The 20,929-nt window shown below is 37.6% G+C and overlaps 1 protein-coding gene across 1 annotated transcript in view; it reads left to right on the forward strand.

The window, feature by feature from the left end:
* Nucleotides 1-20,518, forward strand: part of SLC24A2 (solute carrier family 24 member 2) — a 76,138-nt gene extending 55,620 nt beyond the window's left edge. The window contains exons 7-10 of the mRNA XM_070736257.1: nt 8,791-8,919; nt 13,435-13,524; nt 15,610-15,776; nt 18,280-20,518. Of these exons, the coding sequence (XP_070592358.1) occupies nt 8,791-8,919; nt 13,435-13,524; nt 15,610-15,776; nt 18,280-18,529 (636 nt within the window). The 3' untranslated portion in view covers nt 18,530-20,518. The remainder of the gene's footprint in view (nt 1-8,790; nt 8,920-13,434; nt 13,525-15,609; nt 15,777-18,279) is intronic.
* Nucleotides 20,519-20,929: the final 411 nt, after the last annotated feature.

Genomic DNA, 20,929 nt, shown 5'->3' on the forward strand with positions numbered 1-20,929 from the left:
GGGACGCAGGATTTAGCAGACAGCCCAGGGGATTTGGCATGCAGTCCCTCAGACAGTCTTTCGTCCCTGGGTTCTTCTGCAGATCAATATATTGATCTGCATAGCCGAAGAGCTATGCAAAGAAGGGATCGCTTTAAGGAGTATTACAAGTCATTATAGAAGCACCTGGGCTGGGTGTGGTTCTTATACTGAGGGCTGGGTGTGGTTCCCTTAATGAGGGATAAAGGGATAAAGGGGAACAAAGGCCAAGGCAAACTGTGGCTGTTTATCTGTATTGTTTTGTGGTTCCTGCTCTGAAGTTTCTGTTCCATGCCGTTGGAGTTTTCAACCCAGCTTTTTCAGACAAGTGGGAGGTGAAAACTCTGGGACTTGCTGTTTGCTCCAAAGATTCAAAAGGACTCCTGAAACGTCTTTTCTCATTCCAGGTTGTCTTTGTTTGTTTTTTCCTGTATTTTTGTATGCGGCTGAAGTAAGCCTTGCACTCTCATTGTTTTTGGACACTAAGAACTGTTTTTGAGTAACCTTTTTTTTGTTTATCTAATACAAGTTTGCTGATTAGCAGAGCACGTGTGTGTTTGATTTCTTTTCTTTGGACTGTTACGCATTGTCTGAGCCCAGTCAGGCAGAGCAATAATTATATATATACAGTATTATGGCTGTAAGTCAAGTCACCATGGTGCGAAATTGAGTCATGTGATTGTAAGGTAATCACAAAGTTGTAAGTGTAAATCCAATTTAACTAATTGTGTTTTTTTTCTAGAAACACTGGACATCAAAGATTTTACTTCCTTAACACTTTCGATGTTTCTTACAAATGGCTGTTAATCATTAAAATAACCTATAGTTTAAACAATCACATATTGTTTTATAGAACTTGATTTTACACAATGGCAGTGTTCATCCTTTGGTACCTATTAGATTTGCTGCATGCATGAAAAAAGCATACATGCAACTGTTGTTGCAGCACATCTACTACAGCAAGTACAATTGGAGTATCTATGGAGATCTAAAAATAGTGACTACTGGTTGGAATGTAGCTTTGTTACCAAGTACTGTTGTTATAGCTGTACAAAAGAGCCAGATTACATTAAAAAGAAATGGCCACTTGGAAAGAATTTGATTCCAAAACAGAAAAAAAATTCTGTTTTCTGAAAGAGGTTTTTCTTATTTTGAATGTTCTGGGCGAGCTGGCAGGGGGATGGGGAGCACGCGCGCCCACGCACCCAACATTGAAAATCACCTTCACCGGTCTCCACTGTGAGAAGAACGGAGAGAGAACGAGAGAGAGTGAGAGCGACAGAGCAAGATAGAGAGAAAGTGAGAAAGAGAGAGAGAGAGAAAGAGGGGGGAGAGAAAGAGAGATAGCAAGAGAGAGAGAGAACAAGAGAGAGAAAGAGTGAGAGAGAGAGAAAGAAAACAAGAGAGAGAAAGTGAGAAAAAGAGAGAGAGCAAGAGGGGGAGAGAGAGAGAAAGGGAGAGAAAGAAAGCAAGAGAGAGAGAGAGAGGAAGGAAGAGAGAGAGAGAGCAAGAAAGAAAGAGAGAGAGAGAGATGAGAGAGGAAGGCAGAGAGTGAGAGAGAGGAAGCAAGCAAGAGAGAGAGAGAGACAGAAAGCAAGAGAGAGAAGAGTGGAAGGAAGAGAGAGAGAAATGATAGAAAAAGGGGGAGAAAAAAAGAGAAATGAGAAAATGAGTGAGGCAGAGAATGACAGGAAAGAGAGAGAAACAGAGAGAGAAGTAACTCCTGATTTAAAGCATATGGTAAAAGCACTTAAATAATAACAGAGAAAAAAAACCCAGCCCTCACCTGTTTTTATTAATAGTTATGTTTTTGGTTTTGCTGGTTGTTTTAGTTTTAATAGTAATGGATTTTGGGTTTTTTTAATTATTAATTTCTTTTAATAAAAAAGAAGGGATTTTTAAAATTTTATTTATTTATTTATTTATTTATTTATTTATTTATTTGTTATTTTATTATTTATTTATCTATCTATGCCGCCCAGTCCCAAGGGGACTGCCGCTCAGACACTATACTTTTCCGCCCACACCGAAAAAAAATTAGAGGGAACATTGACTGTGGCTAATATTTAATAATATTTTTAAACTAGGCAACAATGTTTTAAGGGCTTGATTATAGATAAGAGTTATAAGAGCCGTGATGGTGCAGAGGTTAGAATGCAGTATTGCAAATTAATTCTGCCAGCTGCCAGGAGTTTGATCCTGGGGTGCTCAAATTTGACTCAGCCTTTCATCCTTTCGAGGTTGGTAAAATGAGGTGCCAAATTGTTGGGAGCAATATGCCAATTCTGTAAATCGCTATATATGTAAATGGCTATACAACGCTGTGAAGAAGTACAGTATATTAGGTCTAAGTGCTATTGCTATATGGGAAAGTGGTTTGCTGCATTTTAAGTTTATCTAATTGGTGAAAACAATTACATTGCTACCTTTGACATATTTATTACATTTTTACTGATTAGATTTAAATAGTGAGGTTTGGGGGATTTGTTTAAATTTTTTTTAAAATGAGAATAATATAAAACAGAAGGTTTCAAGTGTTTGGGTTTCCTTTAAGATCTTGTTTATAATAGATATGTGGTTATTTCTGGTAACTCTTAATAGACTTTTCTGATTAAGATGGATGATAAGGCTTTAAAGATTTGTTTATAGAGAATGAGGTGAGATACAGGATGAAGAGATTGTTGTATTTTAAGAGTGGTGATAAGAGATGTTAAACAACATTTAAGAGATGTAAAGTTATTTATGCTTGCTGGGATAAAGAAGGAAGTTTTTTTCCTTTGAACTCATTTATCTTTCAAAGTTGGCATTAGTTTTATATCTACAATGGGATCTTTAATTTTTTAAAAAAGGAGTAAACAAATATGTGATTTTGTAAAGTTACAAATGGTCAAGATCCAGAAATCAGAAAAAAATTCCATGGGAAAATGCTATTAGTTCTTTAAATTAAACAAGATGATACAATACAACTTTGAAGGTTGGACACTGAACTTTTGAAGCTTCTAGAGAGAACTAGAAGGTACTAAATGTTACAATTAAAAAGAAGAACACTTAACTTTGATTTACACTTAACTTTGATTTAAAATGGAGCAAAATATTTTAAGGTTGATTGGACATAATAAGAATATATTGGAACAATGGACCCAGAAGTTAATTTTAGGAGTGTTTGTCTCTATTTATTATTGTTGTTATTTTTTATTTATTTATTTGTCAAAACATGTACAGGATAGTAGAAACATAGAAACATAGAAGTCTGACGGCAGAAAAAGATCTCATGGTCCATCTAGTCTGCCCTTATACTATTTTCTGTATTTTATCTTAAGATGGATATATGTTTATCCCAGGCATGTTTAAATTCAGTTACTGTGGATTTATCTACCACGTCTGCTGGAAGTTTGTTCCAAGGATCTACTACTCTTTCAGTAAAATAATATTTTCTCATGTTGCGTTTGATCTTTCCCCCAACTAACTGGGGGTATTGGTGTAAACATAAACAAAAGCAAAGTAGGTACAGGTAAATTTGGACAATAGGACAGTAAGACAGCGATGGTAGGCACAATGGTGCACTTATGCAAACCCTTTACAGACCTTTTAGGAATGCACTGAGGTCTCTATAGATAGACTGTGTTTAAATGATAGTATACAAGAGTTTTTTCCAGACAAGACTGTGGTTGATCTGAAAGTAGATTTTAAAATGTCAGGCGACACTGGACCTACAAAAAATTGATATTTAAATTAAAAATGGCATACAAACAACCAACCAAGAGGATGACTTGGATACGTTTCCAGATTGGACTTACAAAACAGATTTGTTAGAGCTTTGAAGAATTTTGTGGGATAAAGAAAAAAATGACAAAAAAAGAAGTTCTAGGACCTTGATGGTGAACCTATGGCACGAAAGTGACATGCAGAGCAATATTGGTGGGCAAGTGACTCAGGTCTGGAGCAGCTGATTTTCAGGCCTTCTGCGCCCACTGGGAGTTTAGAAACAGTCTGTTTTCAGCCTCAGTAGGGGGTGGGGAAGGCCCATTTTTTGCTCTCCCCAAGCTTCGCAGCCTTTCTAGGAGCCTGGGGAAGGCAAAAATGCCCTCCGAAGGTCCTCCAGAAGTAGAAATGGCCCACCTCTGGGATGGGTGGGGAAAGCCTATTTCCCAATTTGAAGAAGCAGGGTGGAGAGGGGACATGTGCTTGCCCACACCCATAATGCCATGTACCACCCCCCCATGCATGCACATGTGACACCCCCGCTCTCGGCACGCAATGGTACATCTGTTTTTCACTCTCCCCAGGCTTCAGAGCCTCTCTAGGAGCCTGGGGAAGGTGAAAACAGTCTTTTCCACCCCCTGGAGGTCCTCTGGAGCCAGAAATGGCCCACCTCCAGGAGAGTGGGGAAGGCCATTTTCGGCCTCCCTAGGCTCCTAGAAAGGCTCTGAAGCTGGGGGAGAGCAAAAAAAAAGGCCTTCTGGTTCAACCAGAACTTGGCACAGGGGCCATTTTCTGCCTCCAGAAGGCCTCCAAGGGCCATTTTTGCCCTCCTCAGGCACCCACACTCCTCCCCCTTTTGATACATGAACCAAAAAAGGTTTGCCATCACTGTCCTAGGATGTTATTTGAAGGGATTAAGAAATAGGATTGTTAGAGGTAAAATGAAGGAATCTAAAGTTGGTTTATTTCATCTGTTTAAAATATATGTTATCTCTGGTAACCCTTAATGGAGAAGTTTTACTAATCAGGACTGAAATGACAAACAAAGTTTAGATATTTATTTATAAATAAGTGGTGAAAGAAGAAACAATTTGTTGACTTTAAGAGAAGGTGAGATTCAAAGTAAGCTGAATTATTTTTGCTTCTGAGTTCCCTAAAAATAATCAACTTCATATTCTCATCTCCTCATACTCAGGCCTGTTCTTTTTTTATCAGTTTCTATGGAAACTAGCAAGGAAAGAAAAATATGTGTGCCTCACATCACAAAGATAATGTTAAGTAAAAGAAACAGGCAGCCTAGTTCTAACAAGGAAGCAAGGCTTTTATGATGTGCTTTATGATCATTAAGTATGTTATTGAACAACTGTTATTCAGTAGGTCCCTGGCACACCAGAGTGTTGATTAGTTTATATCCGTAAAAGTTCTTGTAGGCAGTATCTCTACATTCATATATGACCTCTTTTACCAAAGTGCCTAAATTTTATCAAATTTAGTCTATGCAGTTGTATTTGTGTGATTCCGTGTATACAATATAGTGAGATGCTCCATTTAAAAAAAAAAGCTTTTGAAGGGGTGTTGGAGTAGAAAATATACATTTAAATGACTGAAGTTCAGAAATCGTTAGTTTTAGTAATCTGGAGTATTAAAAGGCCTGTCACACTGGTATTGAATTTCTAAGAGCCATTTTTTTTTGGGGTTTAAAAGGACAAACGGAAGAGCAAACTGTGCTTATGTAATTTATTTCAATCTGTACTTAACGCCAGACTATAATTAGTTACAATGAAGAGGAAATCAGTTTTCCGCCTTAGTTTTTAATAGAGTTAATAGGTTGGATTCTGTTCTTCAACTCCTTTTCCATTGTGTGCACAGTGAATCTGTCACTCAAAACTGAAATAACTGCAATTAAAGAGTTATGTATATTATCTCAGCCAATTAATATCTCACAGGTGTTCCAAAAAATAAATCAGTTTCTCCTTCAGGACAGAAAAATAGAATATCTTGCAATACAGCCATGGACTTATCTACACAGAAGAAAGTTTTATTTTGTGGAAAATACCAGTGAATTAAAGTTTGATTTCTCCCTGCTCTCAAGTTCTGACATAGAAACATAGAAACATAGAAGTCTGACGGCAGAAAAAGACCTCATGGTCCATCTAGTCTGCCCTTATACTATTTTCTGTATTTTATCTTAGGATGGATATATGTTTATCCCAGGCATGCTTAAATTCAGTTACTGTGGATTTATCTACCATGTCTGCTGGAAGTTTGTTCCAAGGATCTACTACTCTTTCAGTAAAATAATATTTTCTCATGTTGCTTTTGATCTTTCCCCCAACTAACTTCAGATTGTGTCCCCTTGTTCTTGTGTTCACTTTCCTATTAAAAACACTTCCCTCCTGGACCTTATTTAACCCTTTAACATATTTAAATGTTTCGATCATGTCCCCCCTTTTCCTTCTGTCCTCCAGACTATACAGATTGAGTTCATGAAGTCTTTCCTGATACGTTTTATGCTTAAGACCTTCCACTATTATTTGGACCCGTTCAAAGACCTGACCATCAGCTTTGCTGTATTTAGGAATGAATATTATTATTAAGTCATATATTGGGTGGGAAGAGTCTATTTTTCTGAATCTACTTCTGGACTGGGAACACACTGGATCAAAATATACCTCAGAGGATCCCAGAGTAAATAAAATTATTTCTGGAGTTACAAATCTGGACATCAAACCATCTCTATAATGTTTACACATCTCTACCACATTATCCATGTAAATAATACATCATCATGCGTACTCTGTAGTCCAGGAAGTTAGGTTTATCTGTTCTAATAAGTTGGTATGAAAGTTATGACTGCATAGTGCCTCTTGTGAATCACGTGAAGCCCAAATAGAAAATATAATCTGCAAAATTTATACACATTTTTTCCCTTTTATCTTATGTTTTATCAAAGTAAACTGCTTTCAAATATTATTCACCATGGTGAATTTAGCATACTAAATACATGTATGTACATGTGACTTTGAGAAAAGCATATTGTGGGCAGAAACACAACAATTTTCTCTCCATTAAAAATGTTGCAAACATATTTAAAATGAGTAGGATGTATCGTTTTCATAGCTAAAAGGATAAATTTAGTAGTAAAGTTAGATAATGTTGAAGCATTGACTCATTCATTTCATTACTGTTGCTATTTCATGAGAAAGTCTGAGTAGGAAAATAATTGTTAAATCTAATGTATAGTATAAAGTTCAATTTGAGTAGTTTACTAAGCGTATAGACAAATGGATTCTGTGTTTGGAATAAGTACATAATGATAGATGCTCATCTTTATTTATGCAAAATAAATACTTTAGAGAATATTGAACATAACAATGTAAGATGTACCATAACTTTTTATTCCATCATTTCCATAACAGTAAAAAGTACTTTGGAAAACCAACAATTTATTTTATTTATTTTTATTTATTTATTAAATTTGTATGCCGCCCCTCTCCGTAGACTCGGGGCAGCTCACAACAGTAATAGAAAAAAACAACGTAGAATACAAATCTAATAATTAAAACTAAAAACCCATAATTTTAAAAAACATGCACACAACATACCATGCATAAACAATATAGGCCTGGGGAAGTTATATCAGTTCCCCCATGCCTGACGACAGGTGGGTTTTAAGGAGTTTACAAAAGGCAAGGAGGGTGGGGGCAGTTCTAATCTCAGGGGGGGAGCTGGTTCCAGAGGGTCGGGGCCACCACAGAGAGGGCTCTTCCCCTGGGATCCGCCAAACGACATTGTTTAGTCGACAGGACCTGGAGGAGGCCAACTCTGTGGGACCTAATCGGTCGCTGGGATTCGTGCGGCAGGGATTCGTGCAATAGGACAAGAGCATCTGGCTTACATAGAATCCTAGAACAAGTCTGGGAGAACTTCATTAATAATTTAGTCCAACTTATGGAGATGTCGTTGAAGATTGAATTCAACAACCATTATGTAAAAAAAATCAGCTTAGTCAGATTATACAGGAAGGGTAGGGGGAATGAAGATTTATTTATTCATTCATTCATTTGTCCAATACACAATACATATGGAAGAGAATAGACATGAAGTAATATATATAAAGATAATATGTGAAAATAGAGGAGAAGATATATGAAAGGAAGAAAATATATATGATATATGAGATAAAGGAAAGACAATTGGACAGGGGATGAAAGGCACACTAGTGCACTCATGTATGCCCCTTACTGACCTCTTAGGAACCTGGAGAGGTCAATCGTGGATAGTCTAAGGGAGAAATGTTGGGGGTTAGGGGTTGACACTATTGAGTCTGGTAATGAGTTCCACGCTTTGACAACTCGATTGTTAAAGTCACATTTTTTACAGTCAAGTTTGGAGCGGTTAATATTAAGTTTGAATCTGTTGCATGCTCTTGTGTTGTTGCGGTTGAAGCTGAAGTAGTCATTGACCGGTAGGACGTTGCAGCATATGATCTTGTGGGCAATACTTAAATCGTGTTTTAGGCGCTGTAGTTCTAAGCTTTCTAGACCCAGGATTGTTAGTCTATTTTCATAGGGTATTCTGTTTCGAGTGGAGGAGTGAAGGGCTCTTCTGGTGAAATATCTTTGGACGTTTTCAAGGGTGTTGATGGGTTCCAGACAGATGAGCTGTATTCAAGGATGGGTCTGGCAAAAGTTTTGTAGGCTCTTGTGAGTAGTGTGAGATTGCCAAGACTTGATTCAAGATTCTGTTGTAACATCTTATAACAATATTGTGCCAGTATTTTCTGTGGTGTTTTATTTCTAGACTTGGTCTATGTTGCAGGGGAGATGATATTTCCCTCCCCACTTACATTGATGAACGCAGATAGAATATACACAAATACCTCAATAAGCAAAATTCTCCTTCAAAATCTGGTTCACATTTTATGGCATTGCTGGATATTGTTTTCTTCAGTTTATTTTTTTTTTCCAATTAGCAATTGAAGGCAGCTTGTTGTAAACTTCTTTTAAATTGAAAAGATACATTTTTCCATGTAAATTAATGTTGTCTTTTTTTTCCTCCCCACAACAGGAAGATGATGAGGATAATCAGCCCCTCAGCCTGGCCTGGCCTGATACGCCCCGGAAACAGCTTACATATCTGGTTATTTTGCCTATCGTTTTTCCATTATGGGCGACTCTACCTGATGTTAGAAATCCAGTGAGAATTACTGTTTTAACTTTTATACATGAATCGATATGCAAAATATGTTTATAAAGGACATAGCTAGCCTTGATACTATTCTTGAGCATGCATAAAGAAGTTCATTTTCAGCTTCCTTTAGATTGCTTGGGAGAGAAAACACTTGATGAAAAATGTCATGATAAATGACATTTGGCTTGAGCTTTTGGAGACCTTGCCTGGCAGACAATAACAGTGAATACATTGCCATTTACCTGTATAAATATTTAATAGCAACTTATGAAATATTGTATTAATAGTTCTTTTATGTTGGTCGGCATGCCGGCTTCTTTAGATCTATTAGACTTGATATGCAGAAGAAATGTTCCCCTTGGACTATGCAGACACCCAACATTTTTTCCATCAACAGCAACAGCTCCTGCTATAATTTAACATTACTTTAAATCCCAACAAAATCCATTCGCAGCCTAAGCTCCTTTCAGAGTCATTGTTTTCAAAAGGCAAGCTTGGAATAAATGATCTTCCAGAGTGGGCAAAGGACCCTTTGAACTGAGATTCCCTTCTTCAGCTTCCCTCTCAGATCACCCAGAGCAAAATTGGGTTTTATTTTATTCATCAATTTTTTTTATAGCTGTCCATCTCGCAAAAAGGAAACTGGGCAGCCTACAGCAAACAATATTAAAAACAACAAATATAAAGACATAAACATGCACAGCGTAAGATAAATATTATAGAAACAAATGTACAAGCTCTAAGCAAAAGGAGGAGAAAAATGGTCACCCTATCAATAGAACCATTGAAGCTTGTTCTTTGGTTCCCTGAGAACCTCAAATTTGATAACATAACCAGGTCTTGAGGGACCTTCCAGAATAGCAAAAGGGATAGAGATAATCTAATTTGGGGTGGGGGGGAGAGACTGTCCCATAAGGTGAGCACCATGGCAGAGAAAACATGTCCCCTGGAACATACCAAACATAGCTGATGGTACCCACAGCATGTCTTCTCTGCCAAATCTAATGGTAGATTTAAGCAGGTAGAGGCGGTCCCTCAGATAGCCCAATCACAAGCCATGAAGGATTTGCTAACCTCCATCTCTTATCTTAATTCTTCTAATTGTCACAACTTTCTTAGTTTCAAACCCTGACAGAGCAAGAAAGGTCCTCCATGCTTTTCAATTTAACAGCCCTCTATATTCATTTGTAAAGAAATGACACAAAGCCCTTCTAAAACTCAAAAAGAAGGAGAGCTGCAAGGGAGGAGTAGAATACATGAATTGCATCTGTTTCCTGATTCTGGCATTTAATTAATAGTTAGAGGTTAGAGGTTTGGGTCCAATCTGCAAATGCATTTATGTATATACATATATTAAATTCGAAGACCACCATCTCAGTAAAATCTGCTTGAAGATTGCTTAGAACTGTCCACAAATCTTCTCTCCACAGAAACATTGCCATTTTTTAGGCTCTGTAAGAGATAATTCATCTTATTAAGATGAGCTACACGGGCTAAACGTCCTCAACTTTTCTTGGGTTCAAGAAAAATCTTTCACCTCAGAGAATTTTACTAGAGATGCTTCAGGGCGCTTAGGGGTCCATAACCTGTCAGGGAATTGCTCAACAAGCGTTGAAATGAAATCAGAGACATACACAAACTTGTAGATGTATATAAATAAATATATTTAACATTTATATGTGCAGCAGACAAGATAATCAGGAACATCATGTGGCAGATCAAACAGCATAGAGAACACACACAAAAGGCGGGAAAAAGGGAAACTCCCCCTCCCCACTCACAGCAACCAATCATAGTGTAGATTGCCTCATGCAGGAGTCAGACCTTTTCAATCAATCAATCAACTAAAATTGTGCATTCTGGCCCATTGTACACTTTACTGTTCTAGCTATTAAATGTAATATCCTCACCTATATTTATATATTAAATTAGGAGATCAGCATCTCACTCACAGAGCGACTTGAAATATCCAAAGAATCTTGAGAAAACGACTTTCAAAATATTTTTACCATAGAGTAATTGGACAACCCAGCTGTGACTTACTATTTCCCTCTGACTTACTCTCTCTCTCTCTTCCTGTGTTCACATTTCAAATCAAATACCTTTATTTCCCGACCCAAACTTGAAGATGAGAAATTATCCCCCAGAATTATTAAAGGAAGACTAGAAATGATGGACATCAGTCCTGGCTACTCATATTAACACACAGTATATTTTCTTTTTGTTTAGAGCTACTCCATTGTTACCCTGTTTTATAAGATCAAAAGAAATACATTAGCATCTACCAATGGTAGATCTATCAACTTGCTTAATAGAAACAACCAATAATACCTTTATTTAAAACTATTGAGCCAAAGACTCAAACTCAACCTGGATAAGACGGAGTGGCTGTGGGTTTTGCCTCCCAAGGACAATTCCATCTGTCCATCCATCACCCTGGGGGGGGCAGTCACTAACCCCCTCAGAGAGGGTCCGCAACTTGGGCGTCCTCCTCGATCCACAGCTCACATTAGAGAAACATCTCTCAGCTGTGGCGAGGGGGGCGTTTGCCCAGGTTCGCCTGGTGCACCAGTTGCGGCCCTATTTGGACCGGGAGTCACTGCTCACAGTCACTCATGCCCTCATCACCTCGAGGCTCGACTACTGTAACGCTCTCTACATGGGGCTACCTTTGAAAAGTGTTCGGAAACTTCAGATCGTGCAGAATGCAGCTGCGAGAGATATCATGGGCTTTCCTAAATTTGCCCATGTCACACCAACACTCCGCAGTCTGCATTGGTTGCCGATCAGTTTCCGGTCACAATCCAAAGTGTTGGTTATGACCTATAAAGCCCTTCATGGCACCGGACCAGAATATCTCCGGGACCGCCTTCTGCCGCACGAATCCCAGCGACCAGTTAAGTCCCACAGAGTTGGCCTTCTCCGGGTCCCGTCAACTAAACAATGTCGTTTGGCGGGACCCAGGGGAAGAGCCTTCTCTGTGGCGGCCCCGACCCTTTGGAATCAACTCCCCCCAGATATCAGAGTTGCCCCCACCCTCCTAGCCTTTCGTAAGCTCCTTAAAACCCACCTCTGTTGTCAGGCATGGGGGAATTGACATGTTCCTTCCCCCTAGGCTTATAAAATTTATGTATGGTATGCTAGTGTGTATGACTGGTTTTTAACTTGTGGTGTTCTTAAAATTAATTTAATATTGGATTTGTCTTGTATTGCTGTTGCTGTGAGCCGCCCCGAGTCTGCGGAGAGGGGCGGCATACAAATCTGATTAAACTGAAACTGAAACTGAAACATCTTAGTTGAAGAAAAAGCAGTTTTCAGAAGTGACTAGTCAACTCTTGGTCACTATCTAGTTCTTTGCCATTTGGCAGAGGAAAATTCCCAACTCAGAGACTTTCTGTTCAAAGCCCTGGTCAATTTCAAATTAATCTTTGATTTAATTCAGGAGGGCGAAGCTGTGAGAAAAACTAAATGTATTTTTAGTAGATAAAACTTACCTCTTCTCATGTAGCTTTTCCACTCCAACACATCATTTACCCAGGGGGAACCTCTCTGCAGTTGGCAGTATTAAACTTATGTATTAATTCAATAATATTTGTACTTAAGCAGTCTATTTGGGATAGTGCTCTTCAAATCACTGAGACCAAATGAAGTTTGATCCCAATCTCAATAATATGTGGCATCTTTTGATGTGTGTGTTCAGATATATCTTCCTTGGTTGCCCTATTTTGTGCCTCTATATGCAGCAATCATTTTTCCTCCAGCATGAAAAACATTATATTAATTGTTCTTATTTTAAGCTTCCATTTTTCCTTTCAGTTTCCATCTAACTAATTGTTGGCTTTGTGATTATACAGTAATAAAGATTTCAGTTGAACATGAATTTGATTCAATAGGTAAAAAGAAATAAAGAAATCAAGTTTGGCACAAGTAGTCACAAAACTTGGCAAATCTCCCTATTTGTAAGTGATTTGGTAATAGAAGAAACAAGAGGTACATGATCACAGCAAATTATTCTTGACAGCAGCAGGGAAAAATGTGAATTCCATATTGTGAATCATTACGAAAAGGATTTAAATTGCCTACATTTTATCAACAGTGGAAGAGTTCCAGTTGCCAGAACTGTTTTTTTAATGAGAAACCAGTGTTTTAAAACAAAAAAGCTAAATAAGAAATATAAATATAAATAATAGTGTAACTCCTACACTATTATATGATTTCTCATTTTCTGACAAAATATTTCAAAACTGAATGAAAGGATCTTGCTAATGCCTATAGTTACTGAATGTAATTATAGCATACCAATTGTAAGTAGCTACTAAGTATCTATCTGAATTTTATCTAATATTACTCCCAAGTAATATAGTACTTTTTATGGTTGGAACCATGTTAATTCAATGAACTTTGCTTTTGAACTGATAAACCTAACCACATTGTATTATATCTGCTATGTTCAAGTGGAAAGGCTTATATTACAGAATGAGTATACTTACCATTTTTTAAATTATTATTATTCTCTTTCAGCCATCCAAAAAGTTTTTCCCTTTCACATTTTTTGGAGCCATCAGTTGGATAGCTGTATTTTCTTATCTAATGGTCTGGTGGGCACATCAGGTAAGCTATTTGATGCTTATATTTAACTAATTGCATTGATTGATTCAATAATCAATGCGGAGAGGGGCGGCATACAAATCCAATCAATAATAATAAAAATAATAATAATTAATTGAACAATATTTTTTAATGTAAGTTGCCCGGAGTCGCTTGGAGTTGGGTAGGGCTCCAAATTTCATAAATTATATTTTAGTCGGATTTAGTCGGGCCTGGATGGCTCACAACCAAAGAATAAACATATGATGCAACAATTACAGCTTTACAGCTTTCCGGAAGGCCAGTAGGGTGAGGGTAATCCAGATCTCAGCAGGTAGCTGGCTCCAAAGAGTCAGAGCAGCCGCAGAGTCACAAGTCAGGATAAGAAGAAGAATCCAGGTTAAGACCAAATGTGCTGTCAAAGACAGAACACGAGTATCAGAAGTATTTTTTCCTTATTATCTTAAAGAGTTGGGACTTTTGAAATTTACTAATATCGCAACCTACAATCACTTCTCACTAACAAAAATAACAAATATAATCAAACTAAGTCGTCACAATTCAAATGCCTGCTAGTTTGCAGGTACCACCCCTCCTCTTTTTTTTCCTTCTTCTTTCTTTCTTCTTTTCTTTCCATCCTCTTTCCTTTTCTATCCCACCTCCAACCATCCCTTCTTTCCACGTTATTCTTGGACTATTAAATACTACAGCTATAAGATTATCCAAATAAGAAAATTGAATACAAAATATTTACATATAGACAAATATTTGGAATGCATATACAATAATATATATAAGTCGCTGTATAAAAATACTGTTTACCCCAACCCCCTCCCACTTCTCTTTTTTGTATTCCCATCCACCTTTCCCGTTTTCTTTTTTCTTTTTTATATAACCTAATAAAGTATTTTTTTTAAAAAAAGAGTTGGGACTTTTCTCTAAAGTTGGGACAGTCAGAAAAGGGCTTTTAAAATGAACTTGAAACAGCCCCTTTGGAGAGAAAGCAGCCCTTCCAACAACCAAGTCCTGACATACTCAGGACCATTAGCTTTTCAAAATAAATGAAATTAATGTAGAAAAGCACTTCAGAATGGAATGATGCAGTATTAGAAACCTTTTTTTCTTTACAGAAGCTTTTTGTAGTATCCAAACAGAATTGCCCAATGTGGTAGGTTTGGCTCGCTTATTACATGAACAAGGCATTCAGTTGGTTCTCTCAGGGAAATGTTTCAATTTATGAAGGATTTTTTTTCTGGATCAAGACTGTAATGCTCTTCATAATGTTTTGTCCCTTTATGCAATCACTGGGTATATCGTGATGCAATCTGAGTTAATATATCACTATTATCTTTATTTTCAAAATACGTGCAAGTCACATTCTATTTTTATATTAACATTTATGTTGATTTTCTGCACCGAAGAAGTTAGAAGTAGCCTAGATTAAAATAGGTTTATTTTAACAAAATAACATTAAAGCAACGCTATTTTTTTTAAAAAAAAAAATCATATACATTTTAAAAGCACAAAAGAAATATCAGCAACAAAGAGTGGCAGGCTCAGTAAAGCAATTGTTAGCCACTATTAGAGACTGACTAAAGTGAGTAGATTTTGAAACAGCAAATATAGCAATATTATGTACTTTTACACAGTGGATCCCTAGTCAGTCTCTTTCTTTCTATACAGATATTTCTTGACTTACAACGGTTCATTTAATGACTGTTCAAAGTTACAACAGCACTGAAAAAAGTGACTTATGATCATTTTTCATATGCGTTGCAGCCTCCCCATGGTCACATGATCAAAACTCAGACATTTGGCACCTGGCTCATATTTATGATGACTGCAGTGCCCCCAGGGTCATGTGATCACCTTTTGCAACCTTCTCACAAGCAAAGTCAACGGGGGAGCCAGATTCACTAACAATCATGCTACTAACTTAACAACTGCTGTGATTCACTTAAGAAATGTGGCAAGAAAGGTCATAACGTGGGGCAAAAATTCAGCTAACAAACATATCACTTAGCAACAGAAATCTTGGACATGGTTGAGGTCTAAGTCGAGGACTACCTCTGTTTTGCAAATGATTTCAGTGGTTCTTTCTCTGTTTAGGTTGGAGAGACCATTGGGATCAGTGAAGAAATCATGGGCTTAACAATCTTGGCTGCTGGTACTTCCATCCCTGACCTAATCACCAGTGTCATTGTGGCACGAAAAGGACTAGGGGACATGGCAGTCTCCAGTTCTGTAGGAAGCAACATCTTTGACATCACTGTGGGGTAAGTATTATTGCAATATCATCTTATATATTTTGTTTCTTTACTTTTACTCTCAGGTACCTAAGATCAGTGTGCTTTGTGGCACATTGCATTGGTCAACAGAGTAGAGTAGAATAGAATAGAATAGAATAGAATTATTTATTAGCCAAGTGTGACTGGACACACAAATAATTTATCTTTGGTGCATAGGAAGTCAGTGTACATAAAAGAAAAGAAACATTTGTCAAGAATCATGAGGTGCAACACTTAATAATTGTCATAGGGTACAAATAAGCAATCAGGAAACAATATAAATCGTAAGGATACAAGCAACAAGTTACAGTCATAGAAATAAGGAAATACACAATGCACAGCATATTGAGAATCTCTGCTAACCTACATGAACTTTAGTAGTTACAGCTGCTTGAGTTTTACACACTGAGAAATATAAACTCACTCTTGCTCAGCTACAAAAGTGTTAATGCACAAAGTTGGGGAAGAAATGAGTGCTCAGCAGATGTTGATGGAAGCATGCCAACTCGAGATCTGACAGTAGCCTTGCCTTTTATTCGCTGTTAGTTGTATTCCATCTTGCGTTAATTCAACTGTTCTTTCATTGAAGGTTAGGTTGCCAAATCAAGCATGGCTTGTTGTACAGCAGGTACCTTTTCTTACCTCTGGTTGCTATCCTCCAATTCTTATTGGATTTCAAAGATGATTTCCATCTCTCTTCAGACTGCTTGCTCCTATAAGTATTCTTCTCTGTGGTTGAATTTTAGTCATTGCATTCTATTTGCTTTTCGCAGCAAATGGCTATCATTAGAAGAAAGCAACACAATTTATTATTATTATTATTATTATTATTATTATTATTATTATTATTATTAATTAGATTTGTATGCCACCCCTCTCCGTAGAATCAGGGCGGCTCACAACACAATAAAACAGTTCATAACAAATCTAATAATTTACTATTTAAAATATTTAAAAAACCTCATTATTAAGCAGACATACATACAAACATACCATACATAAATTGTATATCTCAGTTCCCCCATGCCTGACGACAAAGGTGGGTTTTGAGGAGTTTACGAAAGGCAAGGAGGGTAGGGGCAGTTCTAATCTCTGGGAGGAGCTGGTTCCAGAGAGTCGGGGCCGCCACAGAGAAGGCTCTTCCCTGGGGCCCGCCAACCGACAAGTTACACACAAAACAATCTAATTTCAATTGTGGGAAGACAGTCTCTTTTTTCAATAGTCGGGTAAAGACTTTTTTGAACATAGTCAGGATCAGGTCTTCGCAGACCCTGTGAGAGTGTCATTCAAGTTCAGCAACAGAGAAGGCCCATTTGCAAATTGACACTGTTTAATAGATGGGATCCAAAGCATGCCAACCCTACTGGTTCTTACTAAATAGAAGAATTAACTGGAGACAAGCAATCCCACCCAATATCCAAGGACAGATGATAACCAGCACAATAGATGTTTTAGATGAGTGACATCTCCCCAGGACTTCATTCAGGACCAGCTATAGGCCCCCAAAGTAGTTGTTAAACAGTGATGGGCTTCCAAAATTTTTACTACCACACTGTGAGTGTGGCTTACATCTTTCAGTGCAAATTGAGTGCCCTTGGGCGGAGCTCCAAATTTTGCTACCGGTACTGTGTACCTGACCATCACTGCTGTTAAAGAAAGAGCTATAACAGACTAGGGCTATTCCATTTGTCTCTTAGAAATGTATTTAAATATTAATCAAGTCATAGTAAAACATTAATGCCTCATCTACGTCAAACGAATAGTGTTCTCAAATTCTGAAAGAGCTGTCCCATATTTTTAGTCTTTCTTCTTGTTATGAAGGGGGAGGAAGGGAGAAGGAGAGGGGGGGTTATTAATGAATTACACAGACCCCCCCCTTCTTTATACATTTTGTTCCTTTCCATTAGGGTGACTCCAACTGGAATCAGCTTGGCAGGATGGGCAGCCCAGAATTTTATTTTTTTAAAATAAATTTTATTAATTTTTAATAATAACAGATACACACTACATAAAAGATGGGATGCGTGCACAGTGATGAATTTTCTCACTACCCAACATCGTTCATTCAGACCCTTCCACCAAAATGAGGGTGCACTTTTTAACATTATTTTAAACTAAGAACATTACCATATTTACAAGCAGCCCAGAAATTTAATAAATAAATAATTGGGGGACTCACATAAACCATGAACCTGCTGGAAATTATAATTTGCTTTATCTGAAAGGCTGCATTTTTTTCTACCAATCCTTCAGACAAGGATGACCTTATTGTATTGCTTAATCACCATAATGGAAATTGCTTTGAAATATGCTTCTACATCCCAGTACTCAACAGCTATTTAGCTTCGAGGATAATCCTTAAGAATAAAAAAGTTGATCATTTCAATGCTTTTCTAGAGGTACTGTAGAAATACCATTTTAACCCATCTGATGCAAACATATTGCAATTATCCTTCTAGTTTATCCTGCTTTTTTCTCTCTCCTTCAACAGCCTTCCTCTGCCGTGGTTTATCTATACCCTAATTAACAACTTCTCCCCGGTGGAAGTGAGCAGCAATGGGTTATTCTGTGCTATTGTTCTTCTCTTCATCATGCTTCTCTTTGTGATCCTCTCTATTGCATTCTGCAAATGGAACATGAACAAATTCCTAGGTTTCACCATGTTCGGGCTCTATTTTATATTCCTGATTGTCAGCGTCCTTCTGGAAGACAGGATTATCGTGTGCCCTGTGTCCATCTAGTAGGAAGGAAATACACCTCTGGGAACAACAGTCAAACAGACAACAACGGAAGGGAGGGGGGGGGAATAAAAACAAGCTGTATCTTTAGAACTGTCCAACTTAAAACAATAAAAAAAAGAGGAACTGAAATTACACATGGACAAATGCAACTGATGCAGTAGCTGCCACCGAACAAAAATGATGCACAGAGTGAAAACTCACAGCTTTGAATATGCTCCAAGAAGCTTTCACTGCTTATTTGTTGGAGGTATGGTACATCTGTTGTTTATGAGTACACTTAGCTTCTTGCATGGGCTCTTAGATATAACAGATATATGTATATCAAAAGAGAGAGCTGCATTTTTAAATAGAAAGAATATTATCTATCTTTGGAAACAGCATCTATAAATAGAAATAATATTATCTATCTTTGGAAACAGCGATTCCTATTTAGGATTGTACATATTCATTTTAAGATGATAGAAGATTTATTCAGCACCGGCAGCAGAAGCAATATGACAAACAAAAAAAAGTTGTGGAAAGATGCCGTTTGTACATCATACATTTGAGACTCACGAAGAATTTTAGAACTGAGTTCAAGTTGAGTTGGCTTTCCAGCATCTGAGAAATGGTAACCAAGAAGGTTATTGTGATGGCTCCGGTAACATTATTCACAAACTGCAAGGATGAAATTTATTTATTATCAACTATTATCATATACTGTATACCTACATATCTACCTATCTATCTATCTATCTATCTATCTATCTATCTATCTATCTATCTATCTATCACCTAATCCTCAACAGTTCGCAAAGATAAGAGACATATTTACAATTAAAGCATCCCCAGTGGATTAAAATTCAAATACGTTCACCTATTTTCAGACGACATTGTGTTGCTGTAACATATGACTGTATGTATAGGAGAAAAAGGAACTGTATGTATGGACGAAAAAGAAAAAGGAACTGTCCAATCCTTTTCAGCAGTTTGTAAAATAAGTTGCATATCATGAGATATCAGAAAATCAAGTGATGATCCTGCCTGCCTTCATCTGTAAGCTTTAGCCCTACAGAGATTTGCTGACTGGTTAGGGCTTGCTGGAAAGGCCACTGTTGTTCTCCCTGATTGTATTAGAAGGACATCTGAGAAGCTGACTGAGAAAACTTTCATTTAAGGATTTCGATGGCTCTTCTACAGCGATTAAGTGCAGCAATACTGTAAATAGTACTAAATCATTTAAAATGCTGTTTGCTTTGCCATCCCTAAGAAGCTATGTAGCTTCGAAAATAGGATTTTAAAACTGCTGGGTAAACGGGTGGAAGAGGCGAAACTGAATGTATTCTGTGGGTTTGTTTTCTTTTGTTGCTTTGCAAAAGCTTTGCGGTTCCATTTTTATTGTCTCTAAAGCTTTGGAAATGTGTGGGAAAGTGGAACTGCTGAGCTTTAAATTAGAATTTTCCAAGACTGCTGGAAAGTGTTGAATGAAGGTCTGATTGTTAGCTCAACCAATAAAATTCTGTTCTGCACCTCTAGAAACATCAGGAAGAGGAGCACTTCCAGCATCATAAAAGGCCAACTAAGGTTTGGTGTTTCTATGACCTTGCATTAACTAGAATGGCTGAAACAGCAACTGCCTGCAAAAAATGTGCAACGGTTGTCTGTGCTATATTCTTGATCTTGTTAAAATGTAGTTCAATTCCTATGAGTCACCCACCCATCAACAGTGCTCATCATGTATTAGGTCCACCCAAGCATAATAGAAATTTGGCAACTCACATCTTTGGAAAATTGCTTCAATGTTTTTGCTATTTTGTTTGTCTTGTACTTGCACTTTCGGTCTCTACAGCACTTTTTAAAAACCTTTCATTATCTGTATAAATATATGAATAGCGACATCTAGGTATTTCTTAGAAAAATCAAGTGTACGTGAAACAAGTATGTCTATTTTTTTTTAAGAAAACCAAACAATTGTGGATGTTGAAATAATTAAGGAAGTTACCACAATAATTATTGTGACAATCTGCTGTCTCTTCCTTTGATGGGTGTAATGGTTGAACTGATTGACTGATTTGTTGATTGGTTGGTTGGTTGGTTGGTTGGTTGGTTGGTTGGTTGGTTGGTTGGTTGGTTGGTTGGTTGGTTGGTTGGCTGGCTGGCTGGCTGGCTGGCTGGCTGGCTGGCTGGCTGGCTGGCTGGCTGGCTGGCTGGCTGGCTGGCTGGCTGGCTGGCTGGCTGGCTGGCTGGCTGGCTGGCTGGCTGACTGACTGACTGACTGACTGACTGACTGACTGACGGACGGACGGACGGACGGACGGACGGATGGAATATGATAACTACATCCCAACCTTGGGTATCTTATTACATGAAACAATTAAATGTCCAGAATTAGAACTTTAGCACCATCCGAATGAATGTCCC

Source organism: Erythrolamprus reginae, chromosome 2 (assembly GCF_031021105.1).
Source record: "Erythrolamprus reginae isolate rEryReg1 chromosome 2, rEryReg1.hap1, whole genome shotgun sequence".
Classification (NCBI taxonomy): Eukaryota; Metazoa; Chordata; class Lepidosauria; order Squamata; family Dipsadidae; genus Erythrolamprus; species Erythrolamprus reginae.